General features: G+C 37.4%; 1 protein-coding gene across 1 annotated transcript in view; it reads left to right on the top strand.

Moving 5' to 3' along the window:
- RSPO3 (R-spondin 3) overlaps positions 1-19047 on the top strand; it is a 116708-nt gene that overhangs the window by 59359 nt on the left and 38302 nt on the right. The window contains exons 2-3 of the mRNA XM_077486937.1: positions 14619-14810; positions 15951-16097. Coding sequence (XP_077343063.1) covers positions 14619-14810; positions 15951-16097 — 339 coding nt within the window. The remainder of the gene's footprint in view (positions 1-14618; positions 14811-15950; positions 16098-19047) is intronic.

The raw sequence follows: 19047 nt of genomic DNA, 5'->3' as shown, positions 1-19047 counted from the left end.
ATTATGTATCCAAACTTTTTCAATTGATTTTGATCCATGGTCTAACATTCTCTGTTGAATCTTCTTTAATCCAATTCTTTTGTCTTTCACTCTTCAAATCTTCATCAAAATTCTTTTTCACATACTTATCCAACAGAAAGTCATCTAAGATGTAGTTTTCTTGCAACCACTACTGCAGTTTGGCGTTTTATAGATCTTGTATGATTATTTATTATACTGTACCAGTTTCAGTAATAATATTAACTGCTGCAAGCAGTAAATACACAAACTACTTTGACCAAATATGGAACCAAATCCTCATTTGTTTAGGCTAAACACAAAATGAATTAGGGTCTCTGTTTTTAAATACATCAGACAGTTATCAACATGGTCATAATAAACATGTAAATGACCCAACAATGAACAAAAACCTTTACAAAGCACTTACAATTGCAATTCACAAACTCACAAAGGATACAGTGTGAGAATCCAAGGCAAGTTTGTCACATATGGTCACATTGGTGTGCTCACCAACATTCTTTCCATTATAATCAGTATAAAATTCTAGTATGGATAACTAGACTTCACTCACCATGACAAATATTTTTTTCATTTCTTTCAATACAAACAAAAAATGATGCTCTTCCCCTTTAAATAAAAGTGTATCAACAAATGTGCACATGAAAATCTGATTATTCCAAAACTCAGTACATATTATCCAAACAGATGAGTAATGGTGAAAGAAAAACCATAGTAAAAAATTATTCATATAAAATATTGCTGCACAACACCAAGCTAGCAAGTAAATATAATGCACAAGTGAGAACATTCCCCGATATAGGAAGAGTCCATCCACAGTGAAGGTGCATTGCATGGTCACTCTAGTGCTCCAACATCAAAAACAGCCTCTTACTAGAAATGTCAGACCTCTAAACAAGCATATGAGGATTCATCAGGATGACCATGTGATAAAAGCCCACAAACAGGCATCACATCTTTTTAATACATCATAAATTGACCATACAGAGAGGAAGAGGACAAACTCACAGCACAATACTGTCATACAATTTTTTGATTGTAAAAAGGTACGAATGGGAACTCACATAGACAAAATATAGCATGTATCAGCCAAAAGCTGTCCGCCGGTGTGTGTGTGATTACATGAACCACTCAGGCTCCGCTCAACGCATTTCATCACAGGAGGATGTTTTCAGAGACCAGTACACTGAAGTGCCCAACTTATACATTATATTTACTTGCTATTTTGCTGTTATGGAGCAATACTTTATATGAACACATTTTTTAAATGTTTTTTTTTTCACCATTACACATTTGTTTGCATAATATGTACTGGATTTTGGCATTATCTAATTTTCAATTGCACATTTATTTATACACATATATTTAAAGGGGAAGTGCAACAGCTTTTTTTTTTAATGAATTATTATTATTATTCCTATTATTATTATGTATTCAGACAATCACTGAGTGCTGCTATATATTACATGTATAAACACTTTTTATTTTATTGTTTGATATTATCTAGTGCAGGTTGATTTATTTTATTTATATTTCAGTAAAGGGAAAACCACCAGTGCAGCAATGTAAACGTGAACTCTCTCTTTATAACATATATTTAAATTAGCGGTCATAAATCGTTTGAAAAGCAAACATATCCCCTGTCAGTGACAGTTGAACTTGTAATGTGTTGGTGTAAATTAAAAAGACTAGTTTGACCCTTTCACCCAACATTCTCCTTTAATCCCATTCAATAAATACTAAGATGAATATTTCAGATTGTAACAATTCCATCATTATTAATTTCAACACCGCTGTCGGAAATTAATTCCAGCTACAACAATTTGAAAATAATCTGTACTGAAAAATTGAATTCTTTTTGATTATAAATCAAAACATTAATAAAATGTCTTTCACATTCTGTTAACATTAGGAAAAGATATACATCAAAATGTGTTATAAGGTTTTAACTCATCCCATTCAGAAATATTTACCATGTTTCTGGCTGGCTGTCTGTACAGCAGTTCGGAGTTTATGTGTGTTTTAGCCAATATAGTGGGTTTTATATTGCAGAGTAAATATGACATATTTTAAAGATAAAAAGAATTGGGGCCTGAAAAGTCATAATAAAAATTAATTTCAGCACAGTAAAAATTATGAAGTAAAAATGGTATATAGATAAAAATGCCATAAAAATAGTAAGATAAAAAAAAAGTGTTAAAAGGGAATCATGGTCTACTTACAGTTTTTTTTCACAGATATAAAGAAAAAATGGCTAGTTGAATGTGGATTTGCAAGATACTTTGCATATGAAGGATACTCTGAAATTGTATTGGCAGGATACTTGTTTCCAGTGTGTAAAAAAGTTACTAATAAAATTTTAGAGCTTTTCAACATCTAAAAATATAGCAACTTTCTTGGCTGCCGATTGAGGACTGTCTGCAGACCAACTTCACACTGTCTCTTACAAATAGCAGCTCTTCACTGGAGCTGAATTATTGATTATCCTGCATCCTAAACTAGTCCAACAAATGGGATCCGTGTTTTTAAGCAGTGGCTTTATAAGGTCCCCTGTTCTGTCGGGACCCTCTGACATGAGTTCTGAGCTACTGTCTACCTAGCTGTGCTTTACTCACTACATCCACCGCACTGAATAAAATGGAGTGGTAGGAACTTTTGAGAGCTTTATAGCAGTAGAGAACATTCATGTAGCAAAGTGAATAAAGTAAAAAATGACAATTATCCAATCATGAGCAATGTAAAATCCTGTTTGTTATCTTTTCTTCCCTGAAAGTATTTAGGTATGAACGCAGCTTCACTTTGCATTATAACTATATGCTTTTCTCAGTGATTGCTCCCTTCATCTTTAGTAAGTGAATCCCATTGCCACCAAATATACACTTTCTTTCATTATATTATATTTATTTTACAATTATAGGAGAACAAAGATGCACACTCCTTTAGCTCCTGCTGCTATCAATCACAGCCAGTGAAGAGAGAGCGGGGGGCTGGGCCGGGCCACGTTGTATGCATCTATGGACACACACAGTGTGCCTTGGGTGCATGCCAGCATGATTAACCCCATAGCAAGCAGCTTGCTGTAGGGGCACTCAGAAGGTAGGAGGTTCTAGGTGAGCCGATGGTGGACCCCAGAAAAGGAGGTTTGGGTTTGCTCTGTGCAAACTCATTGCACAGAGCAGCTAAGTGTGGCATGTTGATTCTTTTTATTAATCCTTTAGAATCACTTTAACCCCTTAGTGAAGTCTAATCAGTTTTCATCAATGTTTGTGTTTGTAAAGCCAAGTTTCAAAAATGTTCGGCAACATGATTCTAGTGTCTTTTTAATTATCCTTGTTAACTCATTCACCTTTCTTAATTTTTTAACCTTTGTAAGTAAATGTTTTAAATGTGTATTCATTTTTGCAATGCTAATCATTTGGGGGATTTGCAACATATATCCCTCCTGTTAAATGTGGAGGGGTCTGACATGCAGTGCCAACAACAGTTATCTGCGCTACCTATGTGTTCCAGTTTGAGAGATTCCTTATCATTCACTGAGAATTCCCAAATAGATGGTCTCATCACTTTTATGCATTGGAAACATATAGATTGTCAGGGACATATGGTTCAGAGAGCATAAATTTGATCCATTGCTCTATGAGTTTGTAACAATACATACATGGAATCTACTGTATGTGTAAAATCCGTAAAATAGGCAGATAAATGTACAACTTTTCCAGAAGAACCATTGTATGGCAACTGTGAAATGTATACAATCTTGGTCCTACCTCATCAGATAATTCAGAAATAAGACAGGGGGAAATAACTATGTGACTATGTCACACAATCAGCTGTGTGGGACATTATTGATTTCGTTTTTATCAGGACAAGCACTGCAATTTTTTTTAAATGCTGATTTTATGAATTCTGTAATATAATAAATTACATTGATATTAATGTTTTATTGCTATGTGAGAACTATTGAAGCAGCACGTAAAAAGTCCAAGTGACCAATTTTTGCTATTTGCAATTTTTGCTATTTACGTTTGGAATGTGGTGCGGTAACTGGTCCAGCTGAGTTTATTTATAATCCAATCATGTGAAAAGAAAATACCACTTTCATTTTATTTATCTGCATATGGATACTTTTAGTAAATTAGCCTCATGATCGCCATTCCCATGGTGTAAATTGTATTCTTTAGCTGCTGCTGTATATGAATAGCCTCGGTCTGCTTGGGATAACTGATGGTCAAATGTATAAATCTGTATTGCTATATACTGTCTGAATATTTATCTTTATCGTTATCTCCTTTGTAAGTAGGATTAATTTTTAAGTCGGAAGTTTGTAAGTAGGGGACCCCCTGTATACTAAAGTTGAAATTTAGGGGGTGTTGAATCTAATTATGATCTAATCAGGAGATTTTCGTTCACTTCCTAACACAGAAACAGTGAATATCTCTTCAAAACAAAAACTTGTGGCTAAAACAGAAGTCCCATTTTCGACACTTGTTCCAGTAACAATTGTAAAAATGTGTAAAATAACTTGCAAGAACTTGTAAAAAAAAAAATTGTAAAAGATCTCATCACTTAACAATGGTCACCAGAGTGGTAATGCAAACCTGACAGAGATCCCAACCTTTCCCTATTCGATCCACAAATTAAAAAAATAAATTGTTATAGATAAACTTTAAAGCAACAGTACTAAAATGAGAGGCAAGCAGCATATGACCACCTTTAATTTATAGTGTAATATACAAAGTATAGTAACAAATAATAACAGCAGAAATGTAAAATATGAAATAGCTTTAAGTCTGGTTTATGATAAAGATTACAGAGGCACAAATGTAAGAATACAAACTTGATATCAAAAGAAAATTCCTTTACAGTACACATGGTGTGTATCACCTGCAATCCTCAGTGCAATGACTTTAAATCCCCTATAAAAGAAAAAAATAATAATGAGGGAAAAAAATGTGCAAAGTACAGGTCAATGGGTACCGCCTGCGTAACATAAAAGTGATAAACCAGGTGAAAGAACAAAGTTTAATCTTACATGGTTGTGTGACACAATGGGGCTGATTTAATTTTATTTTTTTAGAAAAATAGGGCTTTCGCTCATCATTACCCATTACAGCCAAAGCTAGCTTGTATTTCTAAAGTTGCATAGGAATAGGACTGGTTGCCACAATCAACTGCACGGTTATATTTCTGTTCTAGTTTTTAAAATGCTTTCAGTGCTATATTGATATATACAGCATCTATACAGTATATATATATATATATATATATATATATATATATATATATATATATATATATATATATATATATATATATATATATATATTATATTGTATACACTGTAGATGCTTGAATGTAACATATGTCTTTATGTATCCTTTTTGTTAACAAGGGATTAAATGGATTAATAAAGGGGTTGTGTATGGGAAACACTTTTTACACTTATTAAAAATAGTGTAATTCAATTAAAAATATTAGCCGAAAAGGAGCTTGTCAGTGGCAATAGACCTAGTGATTCTCTGTGGATAAAAGCACACAACAAAGCCAGCCATGGAACTATGGTCAAGATACTCTGAGAATGGCACACACAGAATCCTGCTCATTAGATGGTGATTTGACTTTTGGTGATATAGGTTTTAGGGGTCAACCCCTTTGTCAACCAACCAAACCAATATATATATTGGCACACCTGTGCAATAATCATGCTGTCTAATCAGCATCTTGATATGCCACACCTGTGGGATGGATTATCTCGGCAAAGGAGAAATGCTCACTAACACAGACTAAGACAGATTTGTGAACAATATTTGAGAGAAATAGGCCTTTTGTGTACATAGAAAAAGGTTGCAGATCTTTAAGTTCAGCTCATGATAAATAATGGCAGACACAAAAGTGTTGCATTTATAATTTTGCGCAGTGTATATATAAATATATATATTTATATTTTTTAGCAGCATAGTGGCTTAGTAGGTAAAACCTGCCTTGCTATGGTTCAAATCCTAATCAGTACACTATCTGCATGGAGTATGCATGCTCTTCTTGTACACTTTCCTCTGGATGATACTCCAGATTCCTCATACACTTGAAAGACACACTGGTAGGTTAATTGACTCCTGTCTAAATGACCTTAGTATATGAATTGGGAGTCCCTGCCAATATATACATGGGTTTAAAAAGGACACAAGACTCTCAAAGAGTCTGTTTGAGAAGTGCCAGAAGATATGTTGTAAGTAGAGAAAACTGTGCTTTACGTTTTCTCTGGATTTGGTCCGGATCGAGGCTAAAAGCTTGAAAGCTCCAAAGAGTATTGGGTGGGACAGAGCCTTCAGTCCTGTGTCCAGGCTTTTCTAATCGCCAGCAGCCTGTGCAAGTGCACAGGTGTTCAGGGGGGATATTAGGCAGATCTGAGCATAGCTCAAGGCAGGTGGAGTTGGAGCAATTGCAGTTGCTGCCATTTAGAGAGAGACCCCTCTCAGGAGACCTGGTTGTTTCTGTCAGAGACTGCATCTCTGGTGAGAGGGACTTCTTGACCGAAGAACTGGGAAGGTTGGGATGGCCACGCCAACCTGGGAGACCAAGAGAGGATCTGGGAGGCTGGGAAAGTGGAGACGGTCAGTGAGTCCGGGGGTGAGGTCCAGAAGTCACAGGGAGAGTGAGCAAGCCCAGGCGGTACTGGAAAACCATATTTGGAGTCCAGGAGTGGGCTCAGGCAGAACGGTGCTGCAATCGAGGCTGAGTGAGCCTAAGAGCCAGGTGGCTCTGTATTTTTTGTATTTTTTGTTTGTTGTATTTGTTGTATTTTGCCTGATAAAAATTTACAGTGTGTAAAAACGCTGTGTAAATTATCAGCACTATATAAATACCTGTGTTAAAAAAAAGCAACAATATGAAAACACTCTCAATATAATTGATCAAGGTATACTATAAATGACAGTTTCATGAATACAGATTGTCTTTCACTGTTAACAAAGTTTATTCTTCTTATTTCTCCTTCCAACTTCACCTGTCTGGCAACTGTGGCATTACTTGTGGTTTAGTGGCTTTTGGATGGGCATAAAGGTACACCCAGTAAGTTACATCACACTTGAGGGTGAATGTGAGGAGTTTATTGGAGTTGACAGTTCACATGTAACAGGTAAATCCAACGAGTTTCAGGGGTGATATCTCCCCCTTCATCAGAGCTGTAGCAATATTAGCTTAGACTAGTAGTGTGATGCAAGTTTGGAGCATGTAATTAGACTGGATCAGAACTGTCAGGTCAGATACCATGCAAAACATATTTTTTAGTGGGTTACACTAGAGTTAATTTGCCAGAACAAACATACCATTGTTTATCATTTTTTCTGGAAAATCTAGTTGTCTGGCTGATGTGCTTATCTAGTGAGAGTTTCCAAGTTCTAGATTTGAAACAGTATAAGTATGGATTCCTTTCTTCACTATTTTTTTATTGGCTGTTTGCCTGTGATTCGAAGTGTTAAAGGCAGAGACAGCCAGGCAGCCAGCAAATTCATAAATACTTCAGCGATGACAGTCTTTACATTTCTCTTAAACAAGAGTAAAAAGATAAGTACCGAGAGAGATGTGAGGGGCCAGACCTTGCATACCTCCTTGTGAACATGCTAGTTGCCTGGCAGTCTCTGATTTCAATACTTTTATGTCAAGCATGCAGTAAGTCAATTCAGAGTGGAGTCTGAACTCCTAATATGCATATTTGTTACACGAGAGTGACATATAGATATTAAAATCACTGAACCATCATGGAAATTAGAAAATGAAACATTTTTTCAAGAATAAGTAAATATTGGCAACTTCCAAGCTTCCTTCATTACAGTATCTACCTAATGATATTTCAGCTAGTTTGAAGAACTCTGTCATGTACCTGATGGTACAGCTTGACCTGTAGAGGAAGGGCTGTCTTAAAGTTCTGGCTCCGGGATCACTGGTAATGAGACAGTGGCTGCAAGAGCACAGTGAGGTACGACCACCCATAGAGTATTCAGCAGACCCCATAGATGAAGAGCAGGTACTTCACCAGGAATGGATCAGATGGCCAGTACAGCAGACAGCAACAGGAGCAGCTGACCCAGGACTTGGCACACAGTAGGCCGGCAGTTGCTTGGCTTGCAGGTTACTGGTCACAGGTGCAGGGTAGACTGGTAACACATGGCAGGTGGATGACCAGCAAGGACCAGGTAAGTAGCGTACAGAGCTGAGCGATGGACAAACAGGATATGTAGTCAGACGAGCCAGTTCAGCAACAGACGGTCAGGTGCAGGCATGGACAGCAGGCAGGACAATGGTCAGGATACAGGTTGGAGTCAGCAACACTGGAGCAGTCAGATGAGCAAGAGGCAGGGCAGAATCCAAAAACAGGCTGAGATCAGGGCAGGTAATGTTCAAGAGGGGTCAGGACAAGCCTGGTCAATCAAAAGAGCTGCAGATTAGACAGCTATGGCAAATACAACTGCTGCACTTAAATAGTCTCTTTGATGCCAGTGTCAGTGACAGATGCATGCATTCCCACACGTGCGTGCGTAAGTACGCAAAAGATTATGCACAGTAAAAAAAAAGACTATGCACAGTAAAACGTGCACCCGCAGGCCTGCGCCTGTGCATCTGTATGCATCTTGGAGCTTCATCTGTACTATGGCCAGCACCTCCCTGACAAACTCCATGCAATTGGCATTATATTTTTGGAAAGTTCATGAAACACTTTACTTAACTTGAACCTTGTACTATAAATCTGCACTGTGCCTACTCTATAATAATAATTTATGTAACGGAGCATTATCCCTTAACCTCATATGGAACTTAAAAGCATTAGGCTCTAGTCCCGCATTGCCTCTGGAGAACATCTCCATTCTAGCACATTTATGGTGACGAGAGAAAGGAGAAACCACAGAAACAGATTTTAGTCTATGGACAAATGAGCCAAACAGAGAACAGCTAATAGCATGTAAGCAGCAGAGGAATCTGATTACATGCAACTTTGTCATTCTGTGTTTTTTTTTCTCTTCATTGACACTTCAGCGATATACAATAGTCACAAGTTTATCACCCTTTTTTTTAGAAATCTTTAACAGAACTATATATCATTTTGGGTAGATGGGCCTTCTTATTTACAATACATGAGTGAGGTCCCTAATCCCCTAATTCTGGTGAAAATAAGAAACCAAAAAAAATCCAATCTATTCCAAAGCTATTAGCCCTTTTACACACGGTCGGATATTCCAACGGAAAATGTCCGATCGGACCGTGTTGTCGGATAATCCGACTGTGTGTGGGCTCCATCGGACTGTTTCCGTCGGAATATCCGATGAACAAAGAGGTGGGCTATAAAACTTTCCGACAACATGATCCGATCGGACTTTGTCCGATTGTGTGTAGAGAATTCCGATCGGACAAAGTGCCACGCATGCTCAGATCAAATTAATAGACCAAAGCTATTGGCTACTAGCCTGAATGTAGTCCCGTCGTAACGAAATAACGTCATCACGTTACGTACGATCGGATTTTCCGACAACTTTGTCTGACCGTGTGTATGCAACACAAGTTTCGGACAAAATCCGTCGGACAAAATCAGATGGATTTTGTTGTCAGAATGTCCGACCGTGTGTACAAGGGCTTAGAGTCTAGTCTGGATTGTAACCTTCATTAAAGGATAACTTAATTTTGTAATCTCATATAATATTGGGTTAGAATGTTCTGGTATTTTTTCAAAGATTCCGTGAAGGAAAAAAGGGATGTTCTATTAAATGCAGACTTTGCTCTACCAGAACAGTGATAGCACACCACTGGCTCACTTTAATAAAATACAATGCACCAGGAAAAGGATTTTTTATTTCAGCCATGGAATTGTGATTTTCAAATCTCATTGGGCTCAGCTTAAAATAACTGTCACTTAATTTTTTTTTAAAGAAAAGGACCCTCATCCTGGTGTGTTAGCTTTGTGAATCAGGCCTAATGTCAGTTGATCTAAAAGTGTAACCTATTCAGAAGTGAACTGATGGTGGAAAAACTTGTACTGTACATTGAAGTCAGTTAGCAGCAGATGTGGCAGTTTTTACAATTACAACTTGTGCGGGTTTGGGAAAGTCTGAAGGACAATACCTTTCTCAGCACCCAAAACAAACGAGTGATTTCTATGAATTTCAGGTAAAAGAAAAAGCTGAAGTTATTATTAGTTGGATTTTTTGTTTCATTATTTATATTACTTTACATATTACATAGTTTGATATCAGTTATGGATCACTTTTTGAGTTTAAAATTATTGGCTATAAATGTAAAAGCTGTGAGCTCCATTGTTTTAGGTGATATAAACCCTTCAAATTTTTAATGCTGTCAAGTTGTTTCACTCAATTTCAAACTGTGATTCTGCTGAATTCTCAAGCAATCCTTTTACAAACTGTTATCTTTTTAGTGTCATCAATCACTTCTGCTTGGAATATGTTGGGAATTTGAGTGATGCAAAGTGACAATTTTTTCACAGTTTTCTTTTTTACTCTAATGAGGCATAGACAAGTTTTTTTGGAAATACCCCATTGTAATTTGCTTGTAACCACAAGCTCCCAGCAATGAATGTGAACTTTTGAGCAGTTTACATTCTTTATTTAATCACATTCCTTTACTGATGTGTAGCTGGATACTGTTAGATGTGAAATGTCAGCTGTCTTTATTTTTCATTTATAAGCAAATTAATATGAGAAGTAAGAATGGCTTGTTATGTTGTGGGACATCAAAGTGTACCTAAAGTCAAAACTTTTTTTGGTTTTGTTTTGAATAGCATGGTGCGGGGTTGTATTGCTATTTGCATCCAGGTTATGGAGATTCAGTCTCTTTATTTGGCCTGGTAACAACTAATCACCAAGAATGGAAGTAAGGGGAAATCCAAAACATTGAGTGTTACCATAGAGGGGAAAATCTTTGTTTTGGTGACAACTGCTTACAGGGCATTTCCATCACTTTTGGCTGTGTCTAAGAGGTTTTAAGCATTTCCAATTCCATCCAATCCATTATTTATATATATTTCACTTTTATGCAAACTTTTATAAACTTTTGATAAAGGTATTTCTGCCAACTTAGAGGAATCGGAAAAACCCTATGTTCAGCTAATGCCTGATGCACATGATGAGATTATCGGACGAATGGTCGTCCACTTTGTTTTGCATGCTAGAACTTCGGAAATTATGATGGTATGTGTTATAATGTATTTGTACTGTATTTTCGAATGACAGTTGTACTGATTAAACAAAAATCGTACAATCTGGTATCGTACGAGAATTTTTTTGTCCTTGTCCCATCAGATAGTTTTGCATGAATTGTCGTGATCTGCTCTCGAAAGCTCTCAAAAGGGTACTAAGGATCAGATTATCGTATGATCAATTCGAAAACTGTATTTTTTTTTGTACAATTTTTCTGATTGTGTGTATGGGCCATTATTTGTGACAGAGGGAGTGTCCACTACTTGACCTGCTTTGGGGTTGTCCTAGGCTGAAGGGTAGCTGCTTGGTGTCAATCTTTGTTAAGGAATCATGGATTCAGGAAACAAAAGATACAATCAAATATGCAAAGATTAATCAATAGCATATTGGGATAATGTAAGATCAAGGCAGCACACATTAAGGTACTAGATGTATGTATAAGTATATACAGATGTGAATCCATGGTCAACATCAGTATAATTCTAACTTCCTGGACCAGAGGAATGATGCTCATCAACTGGAAATAGCTTTAAAATTCGAAAACTAATTCAAGCTAAGATTGTCTGTCTGCATTTCACCTCCAATGCTGATCTCTAATATTCAGCTGAAAAATGGTGCTGATTTAACCAGGAGTCCCTGCATGTATGACACACTATGGGTGGAATAACAAAGACTGGTGCATGCCAAAAAATGTCCCAACATAACTACATTATCACTTTATTAGCGCTTCCTGTGACAAATGAATAAACATGGAGCATACATTCATGAATTTGTTGCATGATAGTGGTCCTATACTCTCTCCTCTCCTTGCTGATCATTACTTTCCACTCCTTTCCACTCCTCCTCACTACTGTATTTATGACACTCTAGTAGTGTTATATTATTTAGAACTGTTTTTAAATTAGAACATTGGCACAAAAGCTTTAATATTTTAGTGGACTCAATTGGACTTTTATGGAAACTGTCGAATAGCATTTTTAATGTAATTTGGCAGAGTTGGCGTACCAAGACATTGAATTTGTGTAATGCAATTGTTGATTTGGCACACAGTAAATGCACGTATATTTACACTGAAGAAATTATGTAATACCCTTTCTTTATCCCCTGACTATCTTTAAATCACACATATGACTTTACACTGCAGATTCTGTAAAGAATTGACAATCCTGACAGAAGCCACACACTGACTTAGTGGTTATCACATTTTGGTCCCTAGTTTGAATCCTGGCCAGAACACTATCTGCGTGGAGTTTCTGTGTTCTCCCTTTGCTTGTGTGGGTTTCCTCCCACACTCCAAAGATATTCTAATAATGTTGTTGATGTTAACCCCCCTGACGGTATTCCCGAGTCTGACTCGGGGTGGATTTTTTATACCAAAAGCGGTATCCCCGAGTCAGACTCGGGACAGCGTCGCTGGATCCAGGAGGAGGTTTACTTACCTTCTCCCTCGGATCCAGCGCTGTCTCCCCGCTGTACGAGCGAGCCGTGTCTCGCTCGATGCATTACATCGCCGATCTCCGTGCCCTGCGAGCGTTGCGACGCACGGGGACGGAGATCGGCGCCAAATTCAAAAAGTGAAACAAACAGTATACATACAGTATAATGTAATCTTACAGATTACATTGCTGTATGTAAATATTTCACATCCCCTTTGTCCCTAGTGGTCTGCCCAGTGTCCTGCATGCAGTTTTATATAATAAAAACTGTTCTTTATGCCTGGAAACTGGAGATTGCCCATAGCAACCAAACTGTCACTGTACATCAAAAATGATTTTAGACCAGCTAGAAAACAGCGATAATAAATTAGAATCACTCGCAGAATTAAGCGATAGCGATTTGTGGGGAGATCCGTCATCAAATACTGAAAAGTAATGACAGTGACAATTCTGCAACTGAGCAAATTTCAGTGTTTTTGATTTGATTACATTATTGAATAATTTTTATTATTGTTATATTATTATTTGGTACAATTATTTATAATTATTTATTATATTATAATTTATGATTTAATTTTTCAAACTTTATCATACCCGGGATGTCTGCTAGACTCTGGTTTGGACAGATTTAAGAGAGTTATTCCTAAGAATTGCAGGACTACAATATAAAACGCCAAATTTTCATGCAAAATAATGGTACCGCTTTTAGCACCTAAAATCCGAAATAATCGTACCGCCAGGGAGGTTAATTAGCTCCTGTTCAAATTGTCCGTAGTGTGTGTATATACAGTATATGGATGTGAAATAAGGACCTTAAATTGTAAGCTCCTACAGAGTAGGGACCAGTGGGTGGCCGCCCGGCTTGCCTCCATGTACAACAGAATTAGAAGAAATGGCCATATTTTTATACCACCCACAATTTACATACTGTACATTCATAGCATGCCATACTCTCTAGGAATAGAAGAAATTGCTACACACCACTATAATGATCCAAGATCCTTTATTAGGACATCCCAAAAGACACTACAGGAACAGAATGCCTGGTAATGCCATTGCCAATAATGCCATTAATGGCACTGGTAATGCCATTGCCGATAATGATTAAGCGCACCTGAAGTGTGTAAAATGCGTCTACCAGACATTCTGTTCCTGTAAATTGCTGGTGCTATAAAAATACCTTTACAAAAATAAAATGTGTTTTGTTATGATTATCAATGCATTTTATTACCAAGAATCACATTTTCAGATCTTAGATTACAGTGATTTTTTTTATTTTATTTATTAAGATGACTGCTAAGCCCTAATAACTGCTAAGCCTCAAAATTGTAGAGAGCCCTTTCCCTATTGATCTTTTAGGCAGGGGTGTGAAGAATGGCAGTGCAGTTAATGTTCTGGTGGTGTAGACTGTCCAAATAGACGTAACACTGTGGGGGAGGAGCCTCAATATATTTTCTACACTGCCCTCTACTGCCTTGGTCTTCTTCAAGGCTCAATGTGTCTGTCCAGTGATAAAATACAAGTAATGTTCTGGTCATTTAAAACACTAGTGAGCCCATTTTAACCAAAGGAGAAGTTCATCCAAGACTGCACATGATTTAAACATTAACAAAGAATAAATGTTGGGATTGAGCTGAAGATTTACACAATATCTTGGCTTCTCTCCATATGTCTTTATTGTTTACTGTTGGATATAATGACATGACACTTTACTATGCAGCCCATAGACCTTTATTTGTGTTTCCTATGAGCATATTTCCATAATAGTATGTATATGCAGATTTTATTAACATGTCATATGTCATGGTGTCATATTATATGGAATATTGTATATTATACTGTATATTATATTTGATTTAAAACAACATATTATAAAATAAAACTACAGTAATAGGCATTCATCATATTGTTATATTGCATGAATACTACAGTAATCTTATCTATCTTTATCTTCTTCTCTCAGTGCATCCCAACGTGAGCCAGGGTTGCCAAGGGGGATGTGCCACATGTTCCGATTACAATGGCTGCATAACATGTAAACCAAGACTGTTTTTTGCTCTAGTAAGGAATGGTATGAAGCAAGTTGGGGTTTGTCTTTCATCTTGTCCAAATGGATACTATGGAATGCGCTCTCCGGGAATTAATGAGTGTAAAAGTAAGTAATGGATATATAGAACATAATGCACAATTTACTAAAGTTGCTACATTTTCAATGCTACACGTGAGCAGTGTGATTATTTGCACAAACAGCTGAAAAAAAATCTATTATTTTTAAGATTCAGCAGTGACTGTATAGTTTGTTATTATGTGCATTTTAGAACATAGCACAAGATATGAGAATAATAACTTTCCTACACTTATAGGAAGTTTTTCCTGTGTTGATTACTCTCAATTGCCTGCAAACTTGACTCTCTACAATATAACCCTTTGAAGCGGCAGCCGCTATCTTGAGCCTACCTTTATTTTCTGTCTCAACAACTTCAGATATCATCAATACTCCATTCTCCTGAACCATACTGTTTATCTGCCTCTCACAGCTATTGGCTTTCTCTGCCATCAGTCATTCTTGGTCTTTGTCATGTATGGATGGAATCTTTAGGGCTGGAGTCAGTCACTTTACTGTTGTCCCCGAGCATTTTATTATATGCAACCTGCTGATCAGTTGCCTATCTACATTATACTAAAGTATAATCTATTAATTGCTTGATTATACATGTGTCAAACACACCCCTGCTCTATTAGATTGTATTCAAGCAATTGATAAGCAGATTGTACATCTAAAGTGTGCAGCGCCCAATGGGCAGCGGAGAGGAGCATGCCTGTATAAAGAGATGCTAGGGATGTGTTCTTTCCTATATCACAAGGGCTTTTTATAGAAGATTAGATGTAAGGTGCCGTGGCATTTATAGAAGCCTGCTAGCCCCTCCACCAAATTCAAACTTGCTATAGAGCAAAAGGCAGTAGAAATAGATGACACCACTGAATCATAAAAGAGATATTTTTTGAAAATGTAATTATTTGATTTGCTTTGTACCTAGGCACTAGGCATAGTGGTGGGGAGGTGAAAGGAAATTGAATAGATGAAGCCGGTAGTAAACAAATTAGCTTTAAAAGCGAAAAAAAAAAAAATGATACTTTTCAATCCTTTGATCAATGTCAATGTCAATATTTCAAATACAAGACCCAGGATAATGGTAGGGCTGCTACTAAGTTTATAAACATTCAAGCATTAAAATAGATACAATTCCATTATTGTTTTCTTTTAGAATTGATTGAGTCTTCTTTTTGGTTTTAGGATGTAAAGCTGACTGTGAAACATGTTTCCACAAAAGCTTCTGCACGAAATGTAAAGGTGGTTTTTATTTGCACAGTGGAAAATGTCTTGACACATGTCCAGATGGGTTTGAAAACAATAATCACAGCATGGAATGCAGTACTATTGGTAAGTTATTACTTAAATGTAACTATAGTTGATGTGAACATTGGTGAAAACATTAATTTAGATTTTTTATTATATGTGTAACAATGGTTTTCTTGGACCTGTGTTATGCACCATGTGGTGCATAAAGCCCAACCATGACTATATATAATAGTATGAGTTAGCCTGTTGAGCACCAGACAGCTTAAGTAAGCATTAAATAGACCATCAAGAGAAGGGAATGTGATATTTCTATTGCATTATCTCTGAACACTCATATGCACTACCTAGAAGAGCTCTATTTTTACAGAACTGGTTCCAAACAGAGTATATATTCAAGTGTAGAAATGCAACCCTTTACTTGGTTAAATGTTTTCCCAATGTATGGGATGAAACCACTTTTTATTCAGAGCTACTTTTGAACCAACCACAAAACTAGAAAAATGAAATCTAGTTTAATGTTTCGGTAAAGTGCCTACTGACTCTTCTGAAGATCACATACACTCTTCTTTTACCCTACAGTACCTTTTCCCTTCTTCTGGGCATGTGTTGGCTAATCAGGAGTACTGTAGAGTTAAAGGCATGATCGCATATTCACCTTAGCATGGTCAGTTTATGACTGTGCTGGGAGCACAACTTGCCTATCCTCCAGATCAGAGTGTGCTGACATGCCTCCATACCCAGCCATTCACTCGGAAGATTAGTATATTGCTATTTCTCCAGCCCACGTCTAAAGGCCCCTTATGCAGCTAAGAACAGAGATTCTGAGATCACTGTGTTGGGTAGCTCATTTTAGTGATAGTGTTTACTAATACAAGTGTGTTACACAAGGGGAAGAGCTTGTACACGTGACTGTGGCATAAATTATGTCTTAGACAAGAACTGAGGGAATTAAAAATAACAAACATACATACTCACCTAGATGGTGATAGTCAGATCGATGCTGCATCTCTCCAACACCGGTTCTACACCAAGAACTTTCAAAGACCACAGATCGCTCAGTTCTTATGTCTGCTATGAACACAAAGCAGCACGGACCGTTAGTCACCGCTCTGTGCTCTGCCCCTCTAGCACTCACTGGAGCATTGGACTGTGGAGGGGGAGGGAGGAGCTGTCTCTGGCTCTCAGGGGTGCACTAAGAGGCTGAACCAAGCATCTGAGTGGATCCCAACATTTTTGTAGAGATCCCTACAGAGCGTGGACCAGCTCTTTGACACTGAATCTGGGTCACAGGAGTGCAGAACTAAGTGCACTCCTGTGACGAACAGGAGAAGTATGGACAAAAGAGCTTTAATACAGCCCTGCTGAAAATAGCATGGAACATTGCGGCATGCTGCATAACATCACAACCAATACCTAACCACAGTTACCCCCCCACCCTGCCCTCACTTACCCTCCTACTCCCTCCCCTGCCCTGTTCCCACTAACCCCCTACTCTCCCCCCACCCAGCTCTCACCCAAGCCTCACCCAAGCCTCACCCAAGCCTCACCCAACTCCCTAACTCCCCCCACCTCCCAAACCACCCCTCTAACTACTCTTTCTAGGTGATAGGTACCAGTATTTGGTAACAGAGAGTCCTTTTAAAAGAGTGTCAGTACTCGTACTTGGTGTTAAAAAATGGCATCAGTGCATCCCTAGCAAATTCCCTAATATATAAGCCTTATTTACTGAGAATCTTCAGTTATTAGCCCTCTATTTGTCTTTTCACATTCCAGAAAATTTTGGATAACAGCTTTCATTTAGGAGATCTTATACCTGTTAAAGCAATACATTGCTTTGCAGTGTGAGTATAAAGCTAAATCCAGAAGTCTAAACATTCTCTTCTGCATTTTTGTGTAACACAGACTTTATCTCTTATTATGAAAAGACTTATGTCCTGTATAAAGTAAAGTGCTAAATCAAACAGACCATCAACTTGGTTCTACATATTATGTGAAACAATGTTAAACACTCCAAATACATTAGGCCTTGTTTAAGTTATTTTTACTCAGCTGCATAGAATATTAAAAAAGAAAATCTATTTCAGTTCCAGTTCAGGTATAAATTATTATAATATATTTCACAATTAACAATAAAAAATTGAACAAATTAAAAAATGGTATCAAACACAATAGGGTTGGTCAACATATCAGACATACAATATAGAATACATACTGCATATATTTTACAATGCCTAAATAAAATAAAAAAAAATATAAATTACATTCGGTTTCAAATTATGCCAAGATTGGTTAAGCCTTAGCCCTTGTACACACGGTCGAACATTGCGACGGAAAATGTCCGATCGGACCGTGTTGTCGGATAATCCGACCGTGTGTGGGCTTCATCGGACTGTTTCCATCGGAATGTCCGACGGACAAATTTTGAGAGCTTGGCTATAAAACTTTCCGACAACATGATCTTGACTTGGTCCGATTGTTTGTAGAGAATTCCGATCGGAACAAAGTACCAAGCATGCTCAGATCAAAATACTAAAGCTATTGGCTACTAGCCTGAATGTAGTCCCGATGTAACGAACGAACATCATCAGTTCTGAACGATCAGATTTTCCGACAACTTTGCCCGACCGTGTGTATGCAACACCAGTTTCGACGGATTTTGTTGTCAGAATGTCCGACCGTGTGTACAAGGACTTACACTATCCCAGAGAGGGGTTTTAATATAGAAGGATAGAAGGTTCTAAGGTTTTGGAGGGAAGAGTGATAAATAGTGGGGTTGTATTTCAAATAAAATTCTTACCTTGAAAGTAAAAGAAATAAAGAATTTATTTGGATGTTGGAATTCTAAAAAATGTCTGCTACATTGGAAGGATTCAGTAGTAATAGAGGTGTGGGCAGGTTTATAACATCTCAGTGTTTGGTTTCCATCTTCGTGCCAGTCTGGAAATATGCACTTCCTTCCCTCTTCCCTGAAGCACACACAATGCACACAGTTTCCCCCAGAGGCAGTAGGACAGAGTGTTATCTACAGGCT

This window comes from Lithobates pipiens, unplaced genomic scaffold (assembly GCF_037356315.1).
Source record: "Lithobates pipiens isolate NorthernLeopardFrog02 unplaced genomic scaffold, aLitPip1_a1.2 Scaffold_18, whole genome shotgun sequence".
NCBI classification, from domain to species: Eukaryota; Metazoa; Chordata; class Amphibia; order Anura; family Ranidae; genus Lithobates; species Lithobates pipiens.
The sequence above is the reverse complement of the archived record's forward strand: the minus strand, read 5'-3'. Positions and strand labels throughout refer to the sequence as shown.